The sequence below is a fragment of the Pantherophis guttatus genome, chromosome 6, assembly GCF_059756535.1.
Source record: "Pantherophis guttatus breed Tessera chromosome 6, ASM5975653v1, whole genome shotgun sequence".
In the NCBI taxonomy this organism is placed as follows: Eukaryota; Metazoa; Chordata; class Lepidosauria; order Squamata; family Colubridae; genus Pantherophis; species Pantherophis guttatus.
Window position 1 is genome coordinate 89,964,667 of NC_142068.1, and position 17,671 is coordinate 89,982,337.

Consider the following 17,671-nt stretch of genomic DNA (forward strand, 5'->3'; position numbering starts at 1 on the left):
TTTGTGGGGGCAATAAGCTGACTTTGTATAAATATACAAAAGGATGAAGGCTATTGCTGAGCACATTGTAAGCCGCCCTGAGTCTTCGGAGAAGGGCGGCATATAAATCAAATAAAAAAAAAAAAAAACAATCTGGGTCCTCATTTTACTGACCTTGGAAGGACAGAAGGCTGAGTCAACCTTGAGCCTGGTGAGATTTGAACTGCTGAAGTGCTGGCAGTCAGCAGAATTAGCCTGCACCACTGCTACACCTAATATAGGAAAATAAGCAGGAATGGGTATTTATTTGTTTCTACTTCAGTGGCACTTGTAGTAGCACTTAGACTTATATACCGCTTCACAGTGCTTTACAGCCCTCTCTAAGTGGTTTACAGAGTCAGCCTCTTGTCCCCAACAATCTGGGTCCTCATTTTACTGGCCACAGAAGGCTAAGTCAACCTTGAGCCGCTGAGAATCAAGCTGCCTGGCAGTCAGCAGAATTAGCCTACCATACTGAATTCTAACCACTGCACCACCAGGGCTCTTTGACCCTTTGCTGGGGAAAGTTGTCAGAAGTGATTTGCCATTGTCTTCTTCCTAAGACAGAGAGAACGTGACTGGCCCCTAGTCACCTGATTGTCTTCCCCAGTTTCTAGCCAGTGTTGTGGTCCGCCAGCAGCCTGTGGAACTGGCAGCAGAGTCAGACAATGAGAAGGCTGGGGAGGAATATGGGCCAGTCCTGGAGTCTGGGGAAGGCTCGGACAGGGGCTCTGCATCAGAGGCAGAGATGGGGCCACGGCCATCTGGGAGTTATGTGCTGACTCCAGAGCCTCCAGACTCTGACGTCAGCGAGGCAGAGGAATAGTGGGAGCCTGTTCCCAGTGTGCGCATACACAGAGCTGCCAGAAGGCAAGAACAGTTAAGACAAAAGGGTTAACTCGGGAATAAGGCTTGGAGATGATTGACCGCTCCTATAAGACATAAAGGTAGAGCAAAGGCACGTGAGCCTTTGCAGGAAGCAACTTTGTTCATTCTGGTTGGTTTAAATTCTGAAGCTCCGTTTTGACTCTGGTCCGTGTAGCCTTGCAAAGCTAATTGTCAATTAGGTCTTTGGCAGTGTGTCAAGAGAGATAATGGTGAGTGCTTATCAGCCTTATCTTTACAAACTATTTGTGACTCATTACGGGCTTTGAATGAACATAATTCACAGCCGGTGAAATAAAAAGGGTTTTTGGGACTAATCATGTGCTTTTTACTGTCTCAGGAAGCCTAGGTCAGAACGGCCAGTGTCTTTAACCACATTGGCTCTCTTATCACAGTAACGGTCGCCTTGAATATTAGAGTCCCCAACAAAAACCAACTGGGACTGAACGTGCTCCTTCTTCACGTTTTGGAAATCATAACATTTGCCCCATTGTTACATTTTTTGGGTGGCATCCTTATGGCAGAAGACTCTTTCGTTGCTCTTTATGCTAATCCGCAAACTCAGTTAAAGAGCGGATTAATATATAACCTTGGTTTGGAACCTTGTTACCTTGTAGGTACGGTAAAGAAGTGTGGCTTGCTGAAGATCATCCATGAGAAATATAAGACCACCAAAAAGATTGTGGACCCCCTGGTGTCTGATTTCATCCAGTCCTTCGACACTGCATTAGAACATAACAAAGAGATCGAATCTTTGCTGGGAAAAGCCCAGGTGAGTTGAAAACACATCAAACCATATGTTAGCCCAGTTCGCTCTTCTTCTTTTTTTTTACAATAATCCAGGTTTCTGTTGGAGTGGATCTCCTATACACTAGTGGCCAAAATTGTGGAAACCTTTTGGGAAAAGTGTATTTTTGAGGCTTGATGGCTAATAATACCACTTTTATTTTTATTTTTTTGGAGTTTCAAGATAATTCTATTCCACTGCTGGAATGGCCTGGGAATAGCCCAGACCTTAACCCGATTGAAAATCTAGGGAGCCGACGAAAGAAACATGTTAGTCAGAAGCGACCCAGCAATAAAACCCAGTTAATAGAAGCCATCATTCAATCTTGGTTTCACATTAGAACAGCTGCAGAACTCAAAGACTTGGTTCACTCCATGGGAAGATGTTATAAGACCATAATTCATGCTAAAGGTTACCCAACTAAGTATTAACTGACGTGATAATTTTTGTGTATCTTGTTTTTTCCATGGTGATAATTTTTGTATATCTTGTTTTTTTCTACGTGTTTCACTTTTCTTCTTTATACTGTAACTGCTATTCTAATAGCAAATCCTTCAAAAAAGGTATTGCATTACATTCTTGATGAAATTATCTTTCCATTGATATATAATTTTATGGTACTACTCCAAAAACAAGTGGTGTTATTAGCTAGTTTTAGAAAATACACTTTTCCCAAAATTTTGCCAAAAGGTTTCCACAATTTTGGCCACTGCTGTATGATGCTTGTGTGTCTGTGCCTTGACTTGTATAGAAGCATCATAGAGAGAGCAAATTTACTTAAATATTGTTGGCTTTTTTGCTAATCCTTGATTTAACGACCATGATTAAGCCCGAAATTTCCATTGCTAAGTAAGACAGTGAAGTGAGTTTTGCCCCATTTTATATTTTCCTTGCCGCAGTTGTTGAATGAATCATTGAAGTTGTTAAGTTAGTAACCCGATTGTGAAGTGACTCTGGCTTCCCCATTGACTTTGCCTGTCAGAAGGTCACAACATATGGTCACGTGACCTCGGGCCTGTCAACCATCATAAATATGAACGAGTTTGCCAAGCATTCACATTTTGATCCCATGGCCTTCGGGATATTGCAACGGTCGTAAATGTGAGAAACCAAAGTCATAAGTCACCTTTTTTCAGTGCTGTTGTAACTTCAAACAGTCACTAAACAAATGGTTGTAAGTTGAAGACTACCCATAAGGACAAATTCCTACCACGAGAAATGATGATATTAATTTATTATTATTAAAACTATATTGTAATGCGTTCTTCCTTGTCGCTTTAGAGCTGTGAGATGCCCACATGTAGGGCAGAATGGGACAACTTGCCACAGCCAATTCACCAGGGGGACAACTCACTGTGGGACAATTCAACAATTCAATTTAATTATTTTAAATAATTTTAAAAATATTTTAGTCATTCACAAATCATTTTGTCCGTTCTTTGGCATCCACTATTTCTTCAGTATTAGTGTTAACTCTTGTCCTGTAGCAAGTTGGCCATGGTGAGTTGGCTTGGTGGCGAGTTGGCCATGACAAGTTGACTGCGGCAAGTTGGCCATGGTGAGTTGATCCCGGTGAGTTGGCCATGATGAATTGGCTGTGGCGAGTTGGCCATAGTGAGTTGGTCGTGGTGAATTGGCCGTGATGAGTTGGTTGTGGTGAATTGGCCATGGAGAGTTGGCCGTGGTGAATTGGCCATGGCTAGTTGGCTGTGGTGAATTGGCCATGGCGAGTTGGCTGTGGTGAGTTGGCCATGGTGAATTGGCCGTGGCGAGTTGGCTGAGGCAAGTTGTCGCCCATGTAGGGCGATTTGGTAAAAATGTGACTCTATTGTTTTGACTCTTACAGGAGAACCTGAACCCCCTAATGGTATTGAACATCTTGAAGAGAATTCCTGCAGAAGACATCCCTCTCCTTCTGATGAACCCTGAATCAGGGAAACCGTCTGACCTGATCCTGACCCGCCTTTTGGTTCCACCACTCTGCATTCGGCCTTCTGTGATCAGTGACTTGAAGTCTGGCACCAACGAGGATGATCTGACAATGAAGCTGACGGAAATCATTTTCCTTAATGATGTGATCAAAAAGGTAGCTTCTTGTTTTGCTTCTGGCAGATACAAAGGAAGGAAGGAAGGAAGGAAGGAAGGAAAGAAGGAAGGAAGGAATTTTTTTAGCTTTTTTTTTATTTACCTTTTTTCCCACCTTTCAATTTGAAAAAAAAAGTGAAAAATCTCCATGTTGTTTCCTTTTTTTTTAATGATAAAGAAAATTGGTCATATATTACAATACACGTCTTACCCTCCCCTCTCGCTTTAAAATATAATTCGTAAAAACTGGAATAGAAAGCCTTTTATTTAAGGCTGTTTAAATACCAGGTCCTTCCACTTGCTGTACCTAATGTGCTAACTGTAGAGTGAAACTGTAGCTGTATGCAATTTAACTTCGTCCATTTTACCGTTTCAAGTGAAACTAAATGAGTGAATTTACGTGAGGCAAAATACTAAGCCATCCAAACAGAAGGCCACCGATATATTATTGTTTATTTTTAGCAGGTTTTTTTTAACCAATTTCTGTAGTTAAATATAAAGAATAGAAAGAGCTACATGAACAAAATGAACCAGCTGACAGCAGATACGAAGTACAAGTAGCACTCCTTAAATTCCTACTCAATCATGTTTAACGTAGCTTGGACAATGAGTCCCAAATCAGTATGAAAGGCAGTATATTTGCAGAAGATGTTCCAAGATTTTACCTAGAGATTTTCTCTTGGGTTGGTCAACCTCACCTCTCCTCTCCTCTCCTCTCCTCTCCTCTCCTCTCCTCTCCCCTCCCCTACCTTCTCCCTCTCCCTCTCTTTTCCCTTGCTCCTGTGTGAGTGTTTCCTGAAAGAAACTTTTCTCACTTTGTTGTCAAAAACCTGTTGGGGTTGCAAGAATCTGGTCTCCTATTAATTGTAAAAATATTGTCTCTTTACTCAACATGAATTCAGACCATTTTATGGCTCGGTCTGGATACCTTATTGATTTTTCCTTCAGCGATTTTCCCCTTCAGTTATTTTAATTAACAACTTTTGCCCAATTCTGATTCTAATCATGTTACTGATTGTTCATTAAACCTGTCCTGTGTTGTTTTCTAGCTCTAGTGATATTGTCTCTTTTTTTTTTTAACCCTTATTTTAGTTCTTGCTGAATTTCTACTATATCAGGGTCAGAATGATATTTACACCATCCTGATATATATGGTAAATTATTATTTTAGTTTCCCTGTACACGAGCTGTCTGTCTACAGAATAATGGAGAGGAGCTTTTATTTGACCCTATATAGGCTAAGGTCATTCAATTTTCTTCACACTGAAAGCCATGATTTCCTCATGTTCCACTGATAATTTCTTCCATTGATTTCAATAAATCTTAGTGTCTTAAGAACAGTTTTTTCCTGAACGCCATCAATCTGCTAAACAAATAATTCCCTCAACACTGTCAAACTATTTACTAAGTCTGCACTACTATTAATCTTCTCATCATTCCCACCACTCATCTCCTTCCACTTTTGACTGTATGACTGTAACTTTGTTGCTTGTATCCTTATGATTTATATTGATATTGTTTCCGGATTGCTTATTTGTACCCTATGACTATCATTAAGTGTTGTACCTTATGATTCTTGATGAACATATCTTTTCTTTTATGTTCACTGAGAGCATATGCACCAAGACAAATTCCTTGTGTGTCCAATCACACTTGGCCAATAAAAAATTCTATTCTATTCTATTCTATTCTATTCTATTCTAATTTGTATCCAGCCTTGAAATGTTTCAGATATATCTGAAAGCACCATGTTTGAAATGAGCAGATTTTTGATTAACAAGCCACAATTAATCATAACTCCTTTTTTACGACCCTGTCATCGCTTAATTCAAAGTAGAGTTGGGGGCGACTGGATGGAACTGAGCATTTACTGGCCAGATGCCTTTCCTGACGCCTGTGCGGAGTTGGCAGATATTTTTTCTTTGCACCCTAGGAGAGAGAAACGTCTGCCGCTAGCTAGGATTGAACTCTCAACCTTCCGAGTGGGAGGTGAGAATCTTCACCACTAGGCCACCACACCGCTCGACAGCTTCACTATGATGTTTAGCAATAAAATACGTTCTCAAAGAGCCGTGGTGGCACAATGATTAGAATGCAGTATTGCAGGTTAACTCACTGCCCACTGCCTGGAGTTTGATCCTGACCGACTCAAGGTTGACTCAGCCCTCCATCCTTCCGAGGTTGGTCAAATGAGGACCCAGATTGTTTGGGGGCAAGAGGATGACTCTGTAAACCACTTAGAGAGGGCAGTAAAGCACTGTGAAGCGGTATATAAATCTCAGTGCTATTGCTTTTGCTTAAGTTCTCCATGAGCCCTGTTCTTCAAAAAACATGTGAACTTCTCAGTGTTAAAACCAATCGTTTTTGCCTTTGTTTATAAAGTACTGTTATATAAGTCTAAGTGCTACTGCTTTATATTTGTGTGTGTGTGTTTGTTTGTTTGTTTGTTTGTTTGTTTTTATAGACATCAATGCGTGAACAGTGTGTGGCACCAGGTGTCATATATTTTAAAACAAATAAAACTAGTAGAATTAATCATAATTATTACATTCAATCAACATATATTTCTAATAATGGTACACATTTATATTAACTTACAACCTGTCATTGTTCAATTATTCCATGTTTTCTCTTATTATTACTTTTATTTTATTATATAAAAGTGTATACACTAATATTCCCCCTTCTCTTATTTCTTTCACTTATTCTAACTTTTAATCATCTCACCCTTTATTAAAAGACCTTTTATTTCTATCCTACCTAACTTCTAGTCATGTGACCTACCTAAAAAAAAAAGAAGAGAGAGAAAAAGAAAAGCAAATGAAAAAAAAACATAAAAGAGAAATCATCTGTACATCGTCTCTTGCCCGCTTCAATACTTTAGTTGCTGTGCTTTTTTTGACTTGCCTCCCAAATTCCTCTCTTGGATCTTTATCTCTGTCTGCATCTGCTTCTTGGCTATTCAATCTAGGTATTTCTCCCACCTCTACCCTCTGCCACTGCCTAGTTTCCGAAATTTCTTCCCAGGCCCCTATCTCCCTTTCAAACGTATCCTCCAACTCTATTGCTCTTGCTTATTGACTCAGCCTTCCACTTTTCTGAGGCTGGTAAAATGAGGACCCAGATTGTTGAGGGCAAGAGGCTGACTCTGTAAACTGCTTGGAGAGAGCTGTAAAGCACTGTGAAGAGGGATATAAGTCTAAGTGCTATTGCTATTGCTTAAGTTCTCCATGAGCCCTGTTTTTTTTTTTTAAAAAAGAATACACTTCCCCGTGTTACAACCAAGAGTTTTTAATCTGTCTTTGTTTGTTTGTTTTTGCTTTTTCGGTTGGCTTCTCTCTGTTCAGCATAGAATATCCGGAGCCAAAACTCAGATGATAATGGAAGACTGGGATTTCCTGCAGTTACAATGCGCCCTGTATATTAACAGTGAACTTTCCGGCATTCCCCTCAACATGGCGCCCAAGAAATGGACCAGGGGCTTTGTTCAAAGGCTCAAAGGAAAGCAAGGTTGGTGCGCCACGTTTTAGTCGCCTCCATCATTTGTGGGCCCCACTCAATGGTGGATTGCTACCGGCTCTACCCGGATTGGCGAACCGGTAGCGGCAGGAGGCTCCGGCCATCCATGCTGGACGCTTCTGTGCATGCACAAAAGCATTGCGTGCATGCAGAAGCATTGCATGCGCATGCACGAGTGAACTGGTAGCGACGGGTTTTGCAACCCACTACTGGACCCACTGTGAGGCAATTCGGCAACATTTAGAAGATTAATCCGTATCTGGAGTCTCATTGTCATCTCTGGTTAATCCTCGACTTAACGACAGTTCATATAACGATCAGAGTTACACCGGCACTGAAAAATAATGACTTATGACTGTTTTTCACACTTTTTACCATTGCTGCATCCCCATGATTTACTAGAATAGGTAAACTGGCACATCTGGGAAAACCCGAATCGAAGAGGTCCGGGTTTTCCCTCAGTAAATCAAAACCCCCAAAACCATCCCCTCAGTCCTCAGTCGATCACATGCTCCAATCAACCGCCATCCCATCTCCAGACCTCACTCCGACCACTCCTTCTCCAGATGCAGGATCAGCCTGACCTTGACTGAAAGGAAAAATGCTATTATGTCTACAGACAACCCCTCTACTAAATCCCCCCCTCCTACTTTCCCACACATGAGAAGGTGGCAGCATGGAAGCTTCCGGCCTAATATGGCTTCCAAAGCTGACAGCTATATAAACATGACAAAATAAATAAATACAAAATTATCCATATACCCACATATATTACATATGGCACAGAGAAACAGCACGGTCTAGTTCGGATGTATACATGTAAACTGACTGAATTTAAATGTTCTGCTTCAGATACCACAAAGCTCCCCCCCCACAAAGAAGATAGCAAGGAAAACAGGTCGTGAAGAAGATATGTAGCATCCAGACAATCCTGCAGATCCTACTTAAACAACACTTGAATATTTAATTTCAGTTTCAATCGGTTGGTCACAGAGACCAGAAGAAATAAAAACACTCAATAAATATACAATTAAAATTTCTAGAATAAAATACCGTATTTTTCGGAGTATACCTTTTTCCCCCCAAAAAGAGGGTGAAAATCTGGGTGCATCTTATCCTCTGAATGTAGCCCCGACCGGCTTCTCAAACAGAGGTTTCAGAGGCTGAAAAAAGCATCAGAAGCGAAGCTTCAGAAAAGAAGCCCCCAAGCAGAGCTTCAGAGGCTTTTTTTTCTGAAGCTCTGTTTCGGAGGCTTTCAGAGGCAGGAAAAAAAGTTGTTTCTGAAACAGAGTTTCAGACGTTTCAGAGGCAGAAAAAAAAGCAAAAAAAAAAAAAAAAGCAAGGCAAAGAACTCACAACTTATTGCTAAAATTCACCTCTGGGAACAGCTGATTGGGGATATTCCGGGAGGCTTTTTGTTTTCTCACTGAAACATCAATCGGGTTTTATTTCACTAAGTTCACCTTATTTTCCCTCTTTTTTTTTTTTTTTTTGCTTAGGTCGGTTTAGGGGAAACTTGTCTGGAAAGCGAGTCGATTTCTCAGGCAGAACAGTGATCTCTCCCGACCCTAACCTGAGAATTGATGAAGTGGCTGTACCTGTTCACGTGGCAAAGATTCTCACCTTTCCTGAGAAGGTAGCAAGGACAAGTTCTTCTCTTATTCTCTGTCGTGTGGCCCTTTAGTAGAAAAGCCGTCTCCAAGATGCCCCTCAATTAAAGATTTCACACTTAGTTTGAGTCGAATCGAATTGAGTCCTAGGTTGCATTCATAAGAGGGATAGAATTAAGATCACGTGAAGTGTTAATACCACATTATAATTACCTTGGTAAGGCCACATTTGAAATACTGCATCCAGTTTTGATCACCGTATTTACTACTAATCCAGGTAGTCCCTGTTTCAGGTGTGTTGGTGGGAGTGGTGATGATGATGATGATGTTGATATATTAACCTTGACATATTTACTCAATTTGACATAATATCGACACGTTTTATCTTACGATACCAACTCTCGGGACATCCTCCATATATCCAGTTATTTAGGTCATCGTAAAGGTTTGTTTTTCCCCTTACACTCTGGACCTTTAAAAGTGCATTTCCTTTCTTTCTTCTGCAGGTAAACAAAGCCAACATCGCTTTCATGAGGAAACTTGTACGAAATGGTCCCGAAGTCCACCCCGGCGCCAACTTCATCCAGCAGAGGCATACACAAATGAAACGGTACGGTCTTCGATCAAAAGTGGCATTTTTCTACTTTGCTGTCCGTTGTTCCTGCAGTCTCAGTTCTTGGCTTCAGTCTGTTCTGTCCTCGTCTCTCACACACACACAAACAGACAGCCGGGGGTTAAATAAACTGGCAGACAACCAATTCTTCCGATAAGACGCTTGGCAGCAACCCAGTAGCTGCTTGCCAAGAACTTTTACTCAATAAACAAAATACCCACAGTCAAGAATTGTCCAGTTCGTAAAATAAATCCAAGGCCGATAATGTTGTTTCCAAAGATGCAATGTGACTCGATAGTAGTTAGTTTTGTCCGTCACAGAGTCTGAATGGCCACCTCACCCCCTTTTATACCCTGTGGGGTGTGGTCCAGTGACTCAGCCTAATCTCTGGCACGCCTTTTCTTCTGTTGCGCGCGCTTATCTCTGCGACGCTGGCGAGGATCCAGCCAAGACTCATTACCCTCATCACTGTCCACCTGTGGCTGCATGGACGTGCTTGGCCCTGGCCCTATCTCTTGCCCTTCGGCAGACACCGAAGGCATTGCCAGAGAGGAGGGTCGTGGAGAGGGAGGCCTTGCCAACTCCTCTCCTTCACTCTCGGAGTCCTCTCCTGCCGATGACACAGGCTCAGGTAACAGAGCCACAACACAGTCATACATAATCCTATAGCAGTGATGGCTAATCTTTTCCGGACCGAGTGGCCAAAGCACACGTGCATGCGCACACATGCGTTCCCCTCATGCATGCGCAGCCCCCTTCATGTGCCCTCCCCCCCCCATATGCCCCCCTTGCATGCGGATGAGGCTCCTCGAAGGCAGAGACTTGAAGACCAGCTGGCCGGCGGGAGGTGCGCGCACATGCACAATGGAGTTGAACTAGGGCAACGGCTCTCATGCCACCTCTGGCATGCATGCCAGAGGCTCACCATCACGGCCCTATAGGACAGTGATGGCAAACCTTTTAGAGATTGAGTGCCCAAACTGCAACCCAAAACCCACTTATTTATGGCAAAGTGCCAACACGGCAATTTAACCTGAATACTGAAGTTTTACTACCTAAAATAATGATAAGGCAGAGTTCAGCTATAATTGTTCTAAAAAAAACGTGATAAATGCACTTTTATGCCTCTTCATTTTTTTCCCTGGTTTTGAAATATTAACGTTTAGCAACAACAAAAAAGAAAAACTTTTGTAATATCCTTTCTCTCTCTCTCTCTCCCTCTTTCCCTCCCTCCCTCCCTCTCTCTCACTTCCAAGCATTTCTTTGCCTATTTGATTTCCAGCTCTGTCGCATTTCTCTGTCACGTTTCTCGCCATCGTTTTCAGGGAAACAAAAGTTTGTGGGACTAAAAACAAAAAAGTTCACTCAATCAATTCCAACTTCGCGAGATCTTTTTCTTTCGCGAGAAGTTGGAATTGATCGAGTGAACTTTTCTTTTTCGTTCCACAAACTTTTGTTTCCCTGCAAACGACGGTGAGAAGCGCGACGGGGAAACACAACAGAGCTGGGCTTGGGCGACGGCGTGCGTGCCCACAGAGAGGGCTCTGAGTGCCATAGGTTTGCCACCACAGCTATAGGATCTCAGATGTAATTCAACACGTTCTGCATGGTTTCTTCCTGTCAGTTTCTTTCATTTTTTTTCCCTAAGGCCCTTCTGTTTTTAAATGTGGGTAAAATTAACCCCTTTAAACATACTGTTCCAGGAAAGCAGTGATGAACCTTTAGATGTAAAAACCTTTAGAAACTTGGATTCCCATTCAGCTGATAATTTAATCCAATTAATTAATTAATCCCAAATGCCATCACTATTTAACAACTAATACCCATAACACTGTTAAATAATTTACTAAGACTATTATTCTTCTCTTCCTTACTAGTATTTATCTCTTCCCACTTGTTACTATAACCATGTTGCTTGTATCTTTCAATTATATTGTTTTTATTTGTTTCCTAGTACGATTTGATAGCTTATTAGTAACCTTGACTGTCTCTAAGTGTTGTATCTTTTTATTCTTAATGAATGTATTTTATTCTCCTTATATACACTGAGCGCATATACACCTAAGACAAATTCCTTGTGTGTCCAATCACACTTGGCCAATAAAGAATTCTATTCTATTCTATTCTATTCTATTCCATTCCATTCCATTCCATTCCATTCCATTCTATTCTATTCACTGTACAGTTAAAAATGATTGTATTGTCAATCAGCACTTTGGACAAAAAAGTATGCTACTCTTTCTCTTCCTGAACAATTGTAATGATAGTTACATTACAAGAGTAATGCCTGCGCTGCAACTTTTGACTGTTAGATGAATACAAGTTTTTAGGGGAAATCATTTGTATTACTAAAGAAGGTATAAGAGGGCAGGATTTTTCTGAGGTAATCATTTCTACAGTTGATGAAAAAAATCACATTTTTCTACTATAGGAAATTGTTCTTACTCAGAAGGGGCTATCCTTCTCGAGATAGTTCTATATAATATCAAGCAGCTTCTGAAACCCAAGTAGACAGTACTTCAAAATATTTTAAGTGCAATATTGAATCGAATTCTGCATTTCCTTTTCTCTCTTCCTGCCCCTGCTTAGGTTCTTGAAATATGGAAACCGGGAGAGGATGGCCCAGGAGCTGAAGTATGGAGACATTGTAGAGAGGCACCTGATTGATGGAGACATAGTCTTGTTTAACCGCCAGCCCTCTTTGCACAAGCTCAGCATCATGGCTCATATAGTAAGGGCGAAATCTGTGTTGGGTTTCTCATTGTTTCATGGTCTTTAGGATGTGGTAAGAGAAGGAGAAGGCTGTCAGGCTTCCAAGTAACGTGTCCCAAGAAATAAAGTCCAGGGCATCCATTTTCCTTTAAATTCTATTTATTAGGAACATATTAAATTGGCTGTCAAGTTTTGAGGTCGTCTCAAATAAATTGCATTTCAAACAAAGTCTTTGAAGAAAAACTCCTATTTAAAGCACGGCATTCTAAACCCGACTCCATCGAAGCCAACACTGACTTCCAGCCCCAAAACCCTCCCTTTCCGTTCCCCACTCCCCTGCACTCATTGGCCATCTTCCAAGTCATTCTACCCCTAATCTACTGCTCCAGCTCAAAGGAATTTCCCCCCTCCCATCCCATCTCCTAGGGGATATTATCTCCAGGGAAAATAAGTAGGTGAAAAGTCAAACGTCCCTTTCCAGACGCCTCCGCTTCTCCTTCTTATGTCAGCACTAGAGTAACTGCAGCTTGAAGTGCTGACATTGGCAAGGGCATGGTGTAATTCAGACTCTGGCCAAGATATCCGGAATTACACCCAATAAAAGCCAAAGTTTGAAACTTCCCCCTGAGTCACAATCTCCAATCAATTCTCAATCCAACAGTCTGAGGACTCCAAACTCCTCCTTCGTCCAGCTGCAGGCATCTTCTCTGTTCCCATGGGAAAGGAATGCCACCTAGACATAACATTCCCCTTTATCTCTACATTCCCCCCTTTCAGCAGTTAGACAATGGCAAACCTGAAGTACCATTAAAATCTAAGAAAAAAAAAATACAAAGACTACAATAAAATTTGGCTACACATATGCCACCTTCAGGGTCGACAAAGGCTGGGGCAGAAGACATTGTGTCAAACTCTAAACACCATCTGGGCATTTGGCTTCGTGATTCCTCTAGGAACAAAGTTGTTTAAGAACAGTATTGTACTAAATTTGCAGATGGAGTATTGTGCTAAATTTGCAGGTGGAGAAATTTCCTGACAGTTAAAACGATTGATCAGTGGAACGACTTGCCTGGAGAAGTTGTGAATGCTCCAAACACTGCAGTTTTTTTTTTTTTAAAAAAAGAGATCGGACGACCATTTGTCTGAAATGGTATATATAGGGCTTCCTGCCTGAGGAGAGCGTTGGACTAGAAGACCTCCAAGGCTCCTTCCAACTCTGTTATTCTGTGATAAATAGCTAACCATTCCATAGTTTCTGTAGAAAGTAGAACCAAACCTGAGTTGCCAAGGAAAACCAACGGTGCTTTTTCAAGACAACTGGACTTTCTGAGTTTTTTTCCAAGACGTTTCGCTTCTCATCCAAGAAGCTTCTTCAGCTCTGACTGGATGGTGAGTCAGAGCTGAAGAAGCTTCTTGGATGAGAAGCGAAATGTCTTTCAGGAAAAAGAAAGAAAGTCCAATTGCCTCTTGAAAACGCACCTTTGGGACAACCATGATCTGGATGACTGACAATCTCCATAAATATTTGCCAAGGAAAAAGCTAAAATTCTAACAAGTATATGCCGGTAGTTCTTGATTTAACAACCATTCATTTAATGGCTCCTCCCACTGGTTGCAATGCGCTGAAAAAAAGTGTCTTACAACGGTTTTCACAGAATGTTGTAGCATTCCCATGGTCATGTGATCAAAATTGGGCTGCTTGGCAACTGGCATGTACTTATGACTGTTGCAGGGTTCTGGAGTCATGTGAGCCCCTTTTGCAATCTTCTGACAAACAAAGTCAATGGGGAAGACAGATTCACTGAACCATCGTGTGTTACTGTATTCCAGAGCAAATACCGTATTTTTCAGAGTATAAGACGCACCAAGATTTTGAAGAGGAAAACAAGGAAAAAAATAGTTTTTGGCCTCTGCGTGTCTGGTTTTTGCCCTCCCCAGCCCCCAGAAGCACTCTGCAGGCCTCCCAAAACCTCTGTGCATCCTGTTTTTGCAAAAAACGGGCTTGTTTTTAGCAAAAATAGGACGCATAAGGCGGGGTTTTGGGAGGACAAAAATGGCTGTATTCGGTGTATAAGACACACCAACACTTCCATCCTCTCTTAGGGGGCAAGAAAGTGCGTCTTATACTCTGAAAAGTACGGTACGTCATTCTCTTTCTTGTTAAAACAGCCCTATTCAAAGCCAAAAGACAGAAGCGTACCATTATTAGCATATTGGCGTATTTAAAATCCTTGAGTATTTGTTTCTCTTTCTTACCTTGGTTTGATGTTGTGTTTCAGGCTAAAGTAAAACCGCACCGGACTTTCCGCTTCAATGAATGTGTTTGCACGCCATACAACGCCGATTTCGATGGCGATGAGATGAATCTTCATCTTCCTCAAACCGAAGAAGCCAAAGCCGAAGCACTTGTCCTGATGGGGGTAAGCAGGCCTCTTGTTCTCACCGGCGTTGCGATGAAACAGACCGAGAGGCCGCTGCCGAATTCTCCTGGTTAATGACAGCCTTCAGGAGTCAGAAGAGTTTTCAGCAGCACAAATTGGTCTGCACCGTCGCATCTTCCTCCCACTGAAATGAAGCCAATCAATTCAGTTTTGGTCACCATGATACAAAAAAAGATTTTGAGAACTTGGGGGGAAGGGGAGTACAGAGAAGCAACCGAGAACTAAGGAGAAATTTCCTGACAGTGAGAACAATTAATCAGTGGAACAACTTGCCTTCAGAAGTTGTGAATGCTCCAACACTGAAAGTTTTTAAGAAGATGTTAGATAACCATTCGTCTGAAGTGGTGTAGGGTTTCCTTCTTGAGAGCGGGGGTTTGGACTAGAAGACCTCCAAGGTCCCTTCCAACTCTGTTATTCTATTCTATTCTATGCTGTGCTATTCTATTCTATTCTATTCTATTCTATTCTATTCTATTCTATTCTATTCTATTCTATTCTATTCTATTCCATTCCATTCCATTCCATTCCATTCCATTCCATTCCATTCCATTCTATGAATGGTTACAGGAATTGGGAATGTCTAATCTAGTGAAGAGAAAGACTAGGGGCGACAAGATAGCAGACTTTCAATATTTGAGGGGCTGTCACAGAGAAGAAGGGGTCAATCTATTCTCCAAAGCACCTGAGGGCAGGAAGAAACAATGGATGGAAACTTATCAAGGAGAGAACCAACGTAGAACTAAGGAGAAACTTTCTGACAGTGAGAACAATTAATCAGTGTAATGGGTTGCCTCCAGAAGTTGTGGATGCTCCATCACTGGAGGTTCTCTAAAAGAGTTTGGACAGCCATTTGTCCAGAATTGTATAGGGCAGTGATGGCTAACCTTTTTGCCATTGCATGCCAAAAGCGAGGGGAGCACGGGAGGGTTGCGCACATGCGTCCCTACACCCATAATTCTATGTCCCCCGTGCGCATGCATGTGCGACCCCCCTTTTAGCACATGATACCATGGGTGGTCCCGGTAAGCCCGTTTTTCGCTCTCCCCAGGCTCCAGAGCCTTTCTAGGAGTCTGGGGAGGGAGAAAACGGCCTTCCCCACCCACCCACCGGAAGATCTCCAGAGGCCGGAAATGGCCCATTTGGCGACTTCCAGTGGGCCCAGAAGGCCTGAAAATCAGCTGGCCAGCACACACATGTGCACTAGAGCTAAGCTTGCGTGCCCACCAATATGGCTCTGTGTGCCACCTGTGGCACGCACGCCACAGGTTTGCCATCACGGGTATAGGGCCTCCTGCCTGTGTTTGTTTTGCTGGTTTCAGGTGTGACTTGGCATAAAGAAAGACAGAGTCCAGGTATTTACCTTGATAAGGAATTTCTGGAAGGAAAACTAGTGTAGAAATATTTTTTTTTTTTTCAGACCAAAGCCAACTTGGTAACACCAAGGAATGGAGAACCACTTATTGCTGCAATTCAGGATTTTCTGACAGGTGTGTATTTTAAGCCGTATTACCAATAGCAGTTGCATTTTATTAACTTCAGTCTCAGATACGTCTTTGTAAAATAACGGGGCATAACAAGAACGTTTTATTTTAGTCTGTCCAAATGTTTCATTTTTTCAATGTTTTGGAAAACAAAACCTATAGATAGATAGATAGATAGATAGATAGATAGATAGATAGATAGATAGATAGATAGATATGACCCGAGACGAAAAATAGAAATGAAGATCCTTTTTTTTTATTTTTTTTGTTCACCTGAGCCTTTAGGGAACTTATTGTTAGAAGAAAGTTGGAAGTCTTTTGCTCATGATTGAAATAACATTTCCATTTAAATTAAGAAATTAATACAATGTCACCATTTTTTTTTCTCTTGAGAAGATTGGTATCGAAGTATGTCTGAAATAGTTATGTATGAACTGCAAATGCATGAACCTTTGACCACTTTTTCTGAAAGTTTTCCCCTAAAAATTTCTGCTTTTGACATAGTCTTTACAGCTTTATAAAGGTGAAAGAAAATGTGTGTATATAAAGAAGGAAAGTGCCAGGGATAAGATACCTTTCTTCTTTTTAATCACTTTTTTTGCTCCTTTTATCTTCTTACCATGTAAATGATCTTTGTTAAATAAATACATTGGTTTTTATTTTGGGGTTGTTTTACCTCATTGTTCTGCACGATGTCATGGTACAAAAACCTGAGACCAGATAAAATGCACCTAGCTGAATGTTTTTTCTTTCTTTCTGGATTTTTTTAATTTTCATATTTTAGGTGCTTATCTCCTCACGCTAAAGGACACTTTCTTCGACCGAGCGAAAGCCTGTCAGTTGATCGCCTCTATTCTGGTGGGCAAGGATGAAAAAGTGAAAGTTCGCCTCCCACCTCCAGCAATTCTTAAGGTATGGCAGAGAGAGAGAAAGAGTGAGAGTGACGGAGGGAGGGAGGGAGGTAAAGAGAGAAAGGGAAAGAGGGGGAGAGAGAGGGAGGGATGGAGAAAGAAAAGAAGGGAGAGTGGGGGAGAGAGAGGGAGGGACAGGGAGAAAAAGAGAGAAAGAGGATGAAGGGAGGAACGGAATGCGGGAGGAAAGGAAAGAGAAAGGGGAAGAGAGAGAGGAAGGGGGGAGAGAGGGAGGGATGGAGAAAAAGAGAGAAAGAGGTTGGAGGGAGGGGGAGAGATGGGGAGGGACAGAGAAAGGGAGGGAGAAAGAGTGAGAGGGAGGGAGGGAGAAAGGAACAGAGGGAGGGAGAGAAAGACTGGAAGGAGGGAAACGGAGGGAGGAACCGAGGGCGGGAGAGAAGGAAAGAAAAAGGGAGAGAGAGGGAGGGACAGAGGGAGAGAAAGGCTGGAAGGAGGGAGGGACAGAAAGGGAGAGAGAGAAGAGGGAGAAAAAGAGAGAGAAACAGGATCGGAGGGAGAAAAAGGGAGGGACAGAATGTGTGTGAAAGAGAATGAGGATGAATATGCTTGAATTCAAGCTGCCCATCTCGTTGCTCCCCTGTGCTCGAC

General features: G+C 41.9%; 1 protein-coding gene across 1 annotated transcript in view; it reads left to right on the plus strand.

Moving 5' to 3' along the window:
- Positions 1 to 17,671, plus strand: part of POLR3A (RNA polymerase III subunit A) — a 64,418-nt gene that overhangs the window by 7,737 nt on the left and 39,010 nt on the right. The window contains exons 5-13 of the mRNA XM_034423999.3: positions 1,521 to 1,675; positions 3,537 to 3,776; positions 7,123 to 7,285; positions 8,794 to 8,930; positions 9,411 to 9,514; positions 12,107 to 12,248; positions 14,509 to 14,649; positions 16,088 to 16,157; positions 16,936 to 17,063. Of these exons, the coding sequence (XP_034279890.1) occupies positions 1,521 to 1,675; positions 3,537 to 3,776; positions 7,123 to 7,285; positions 8,794 to 8,930; positions 9,411 to 9,514; positions 12,107 to 12,248; positions 14,509 to 14,649; positions 16,088 to 16,157; positions 16,936 to 17,063 (1,280 nt within the window). The remainder of the gene's footprint in view (positions 1 to 1,520; positions 1,676 to 3,536; positions 3,777 to 7,122; positions 7,286 to 8,793; positions 8,931 to 9,410; positions 9,515 to 12,106; positions 12,249 to 14,508; positions 14,650 to 16,087; positions 16,158 to 16,935; positions 17,064 to 17,671) is intronic.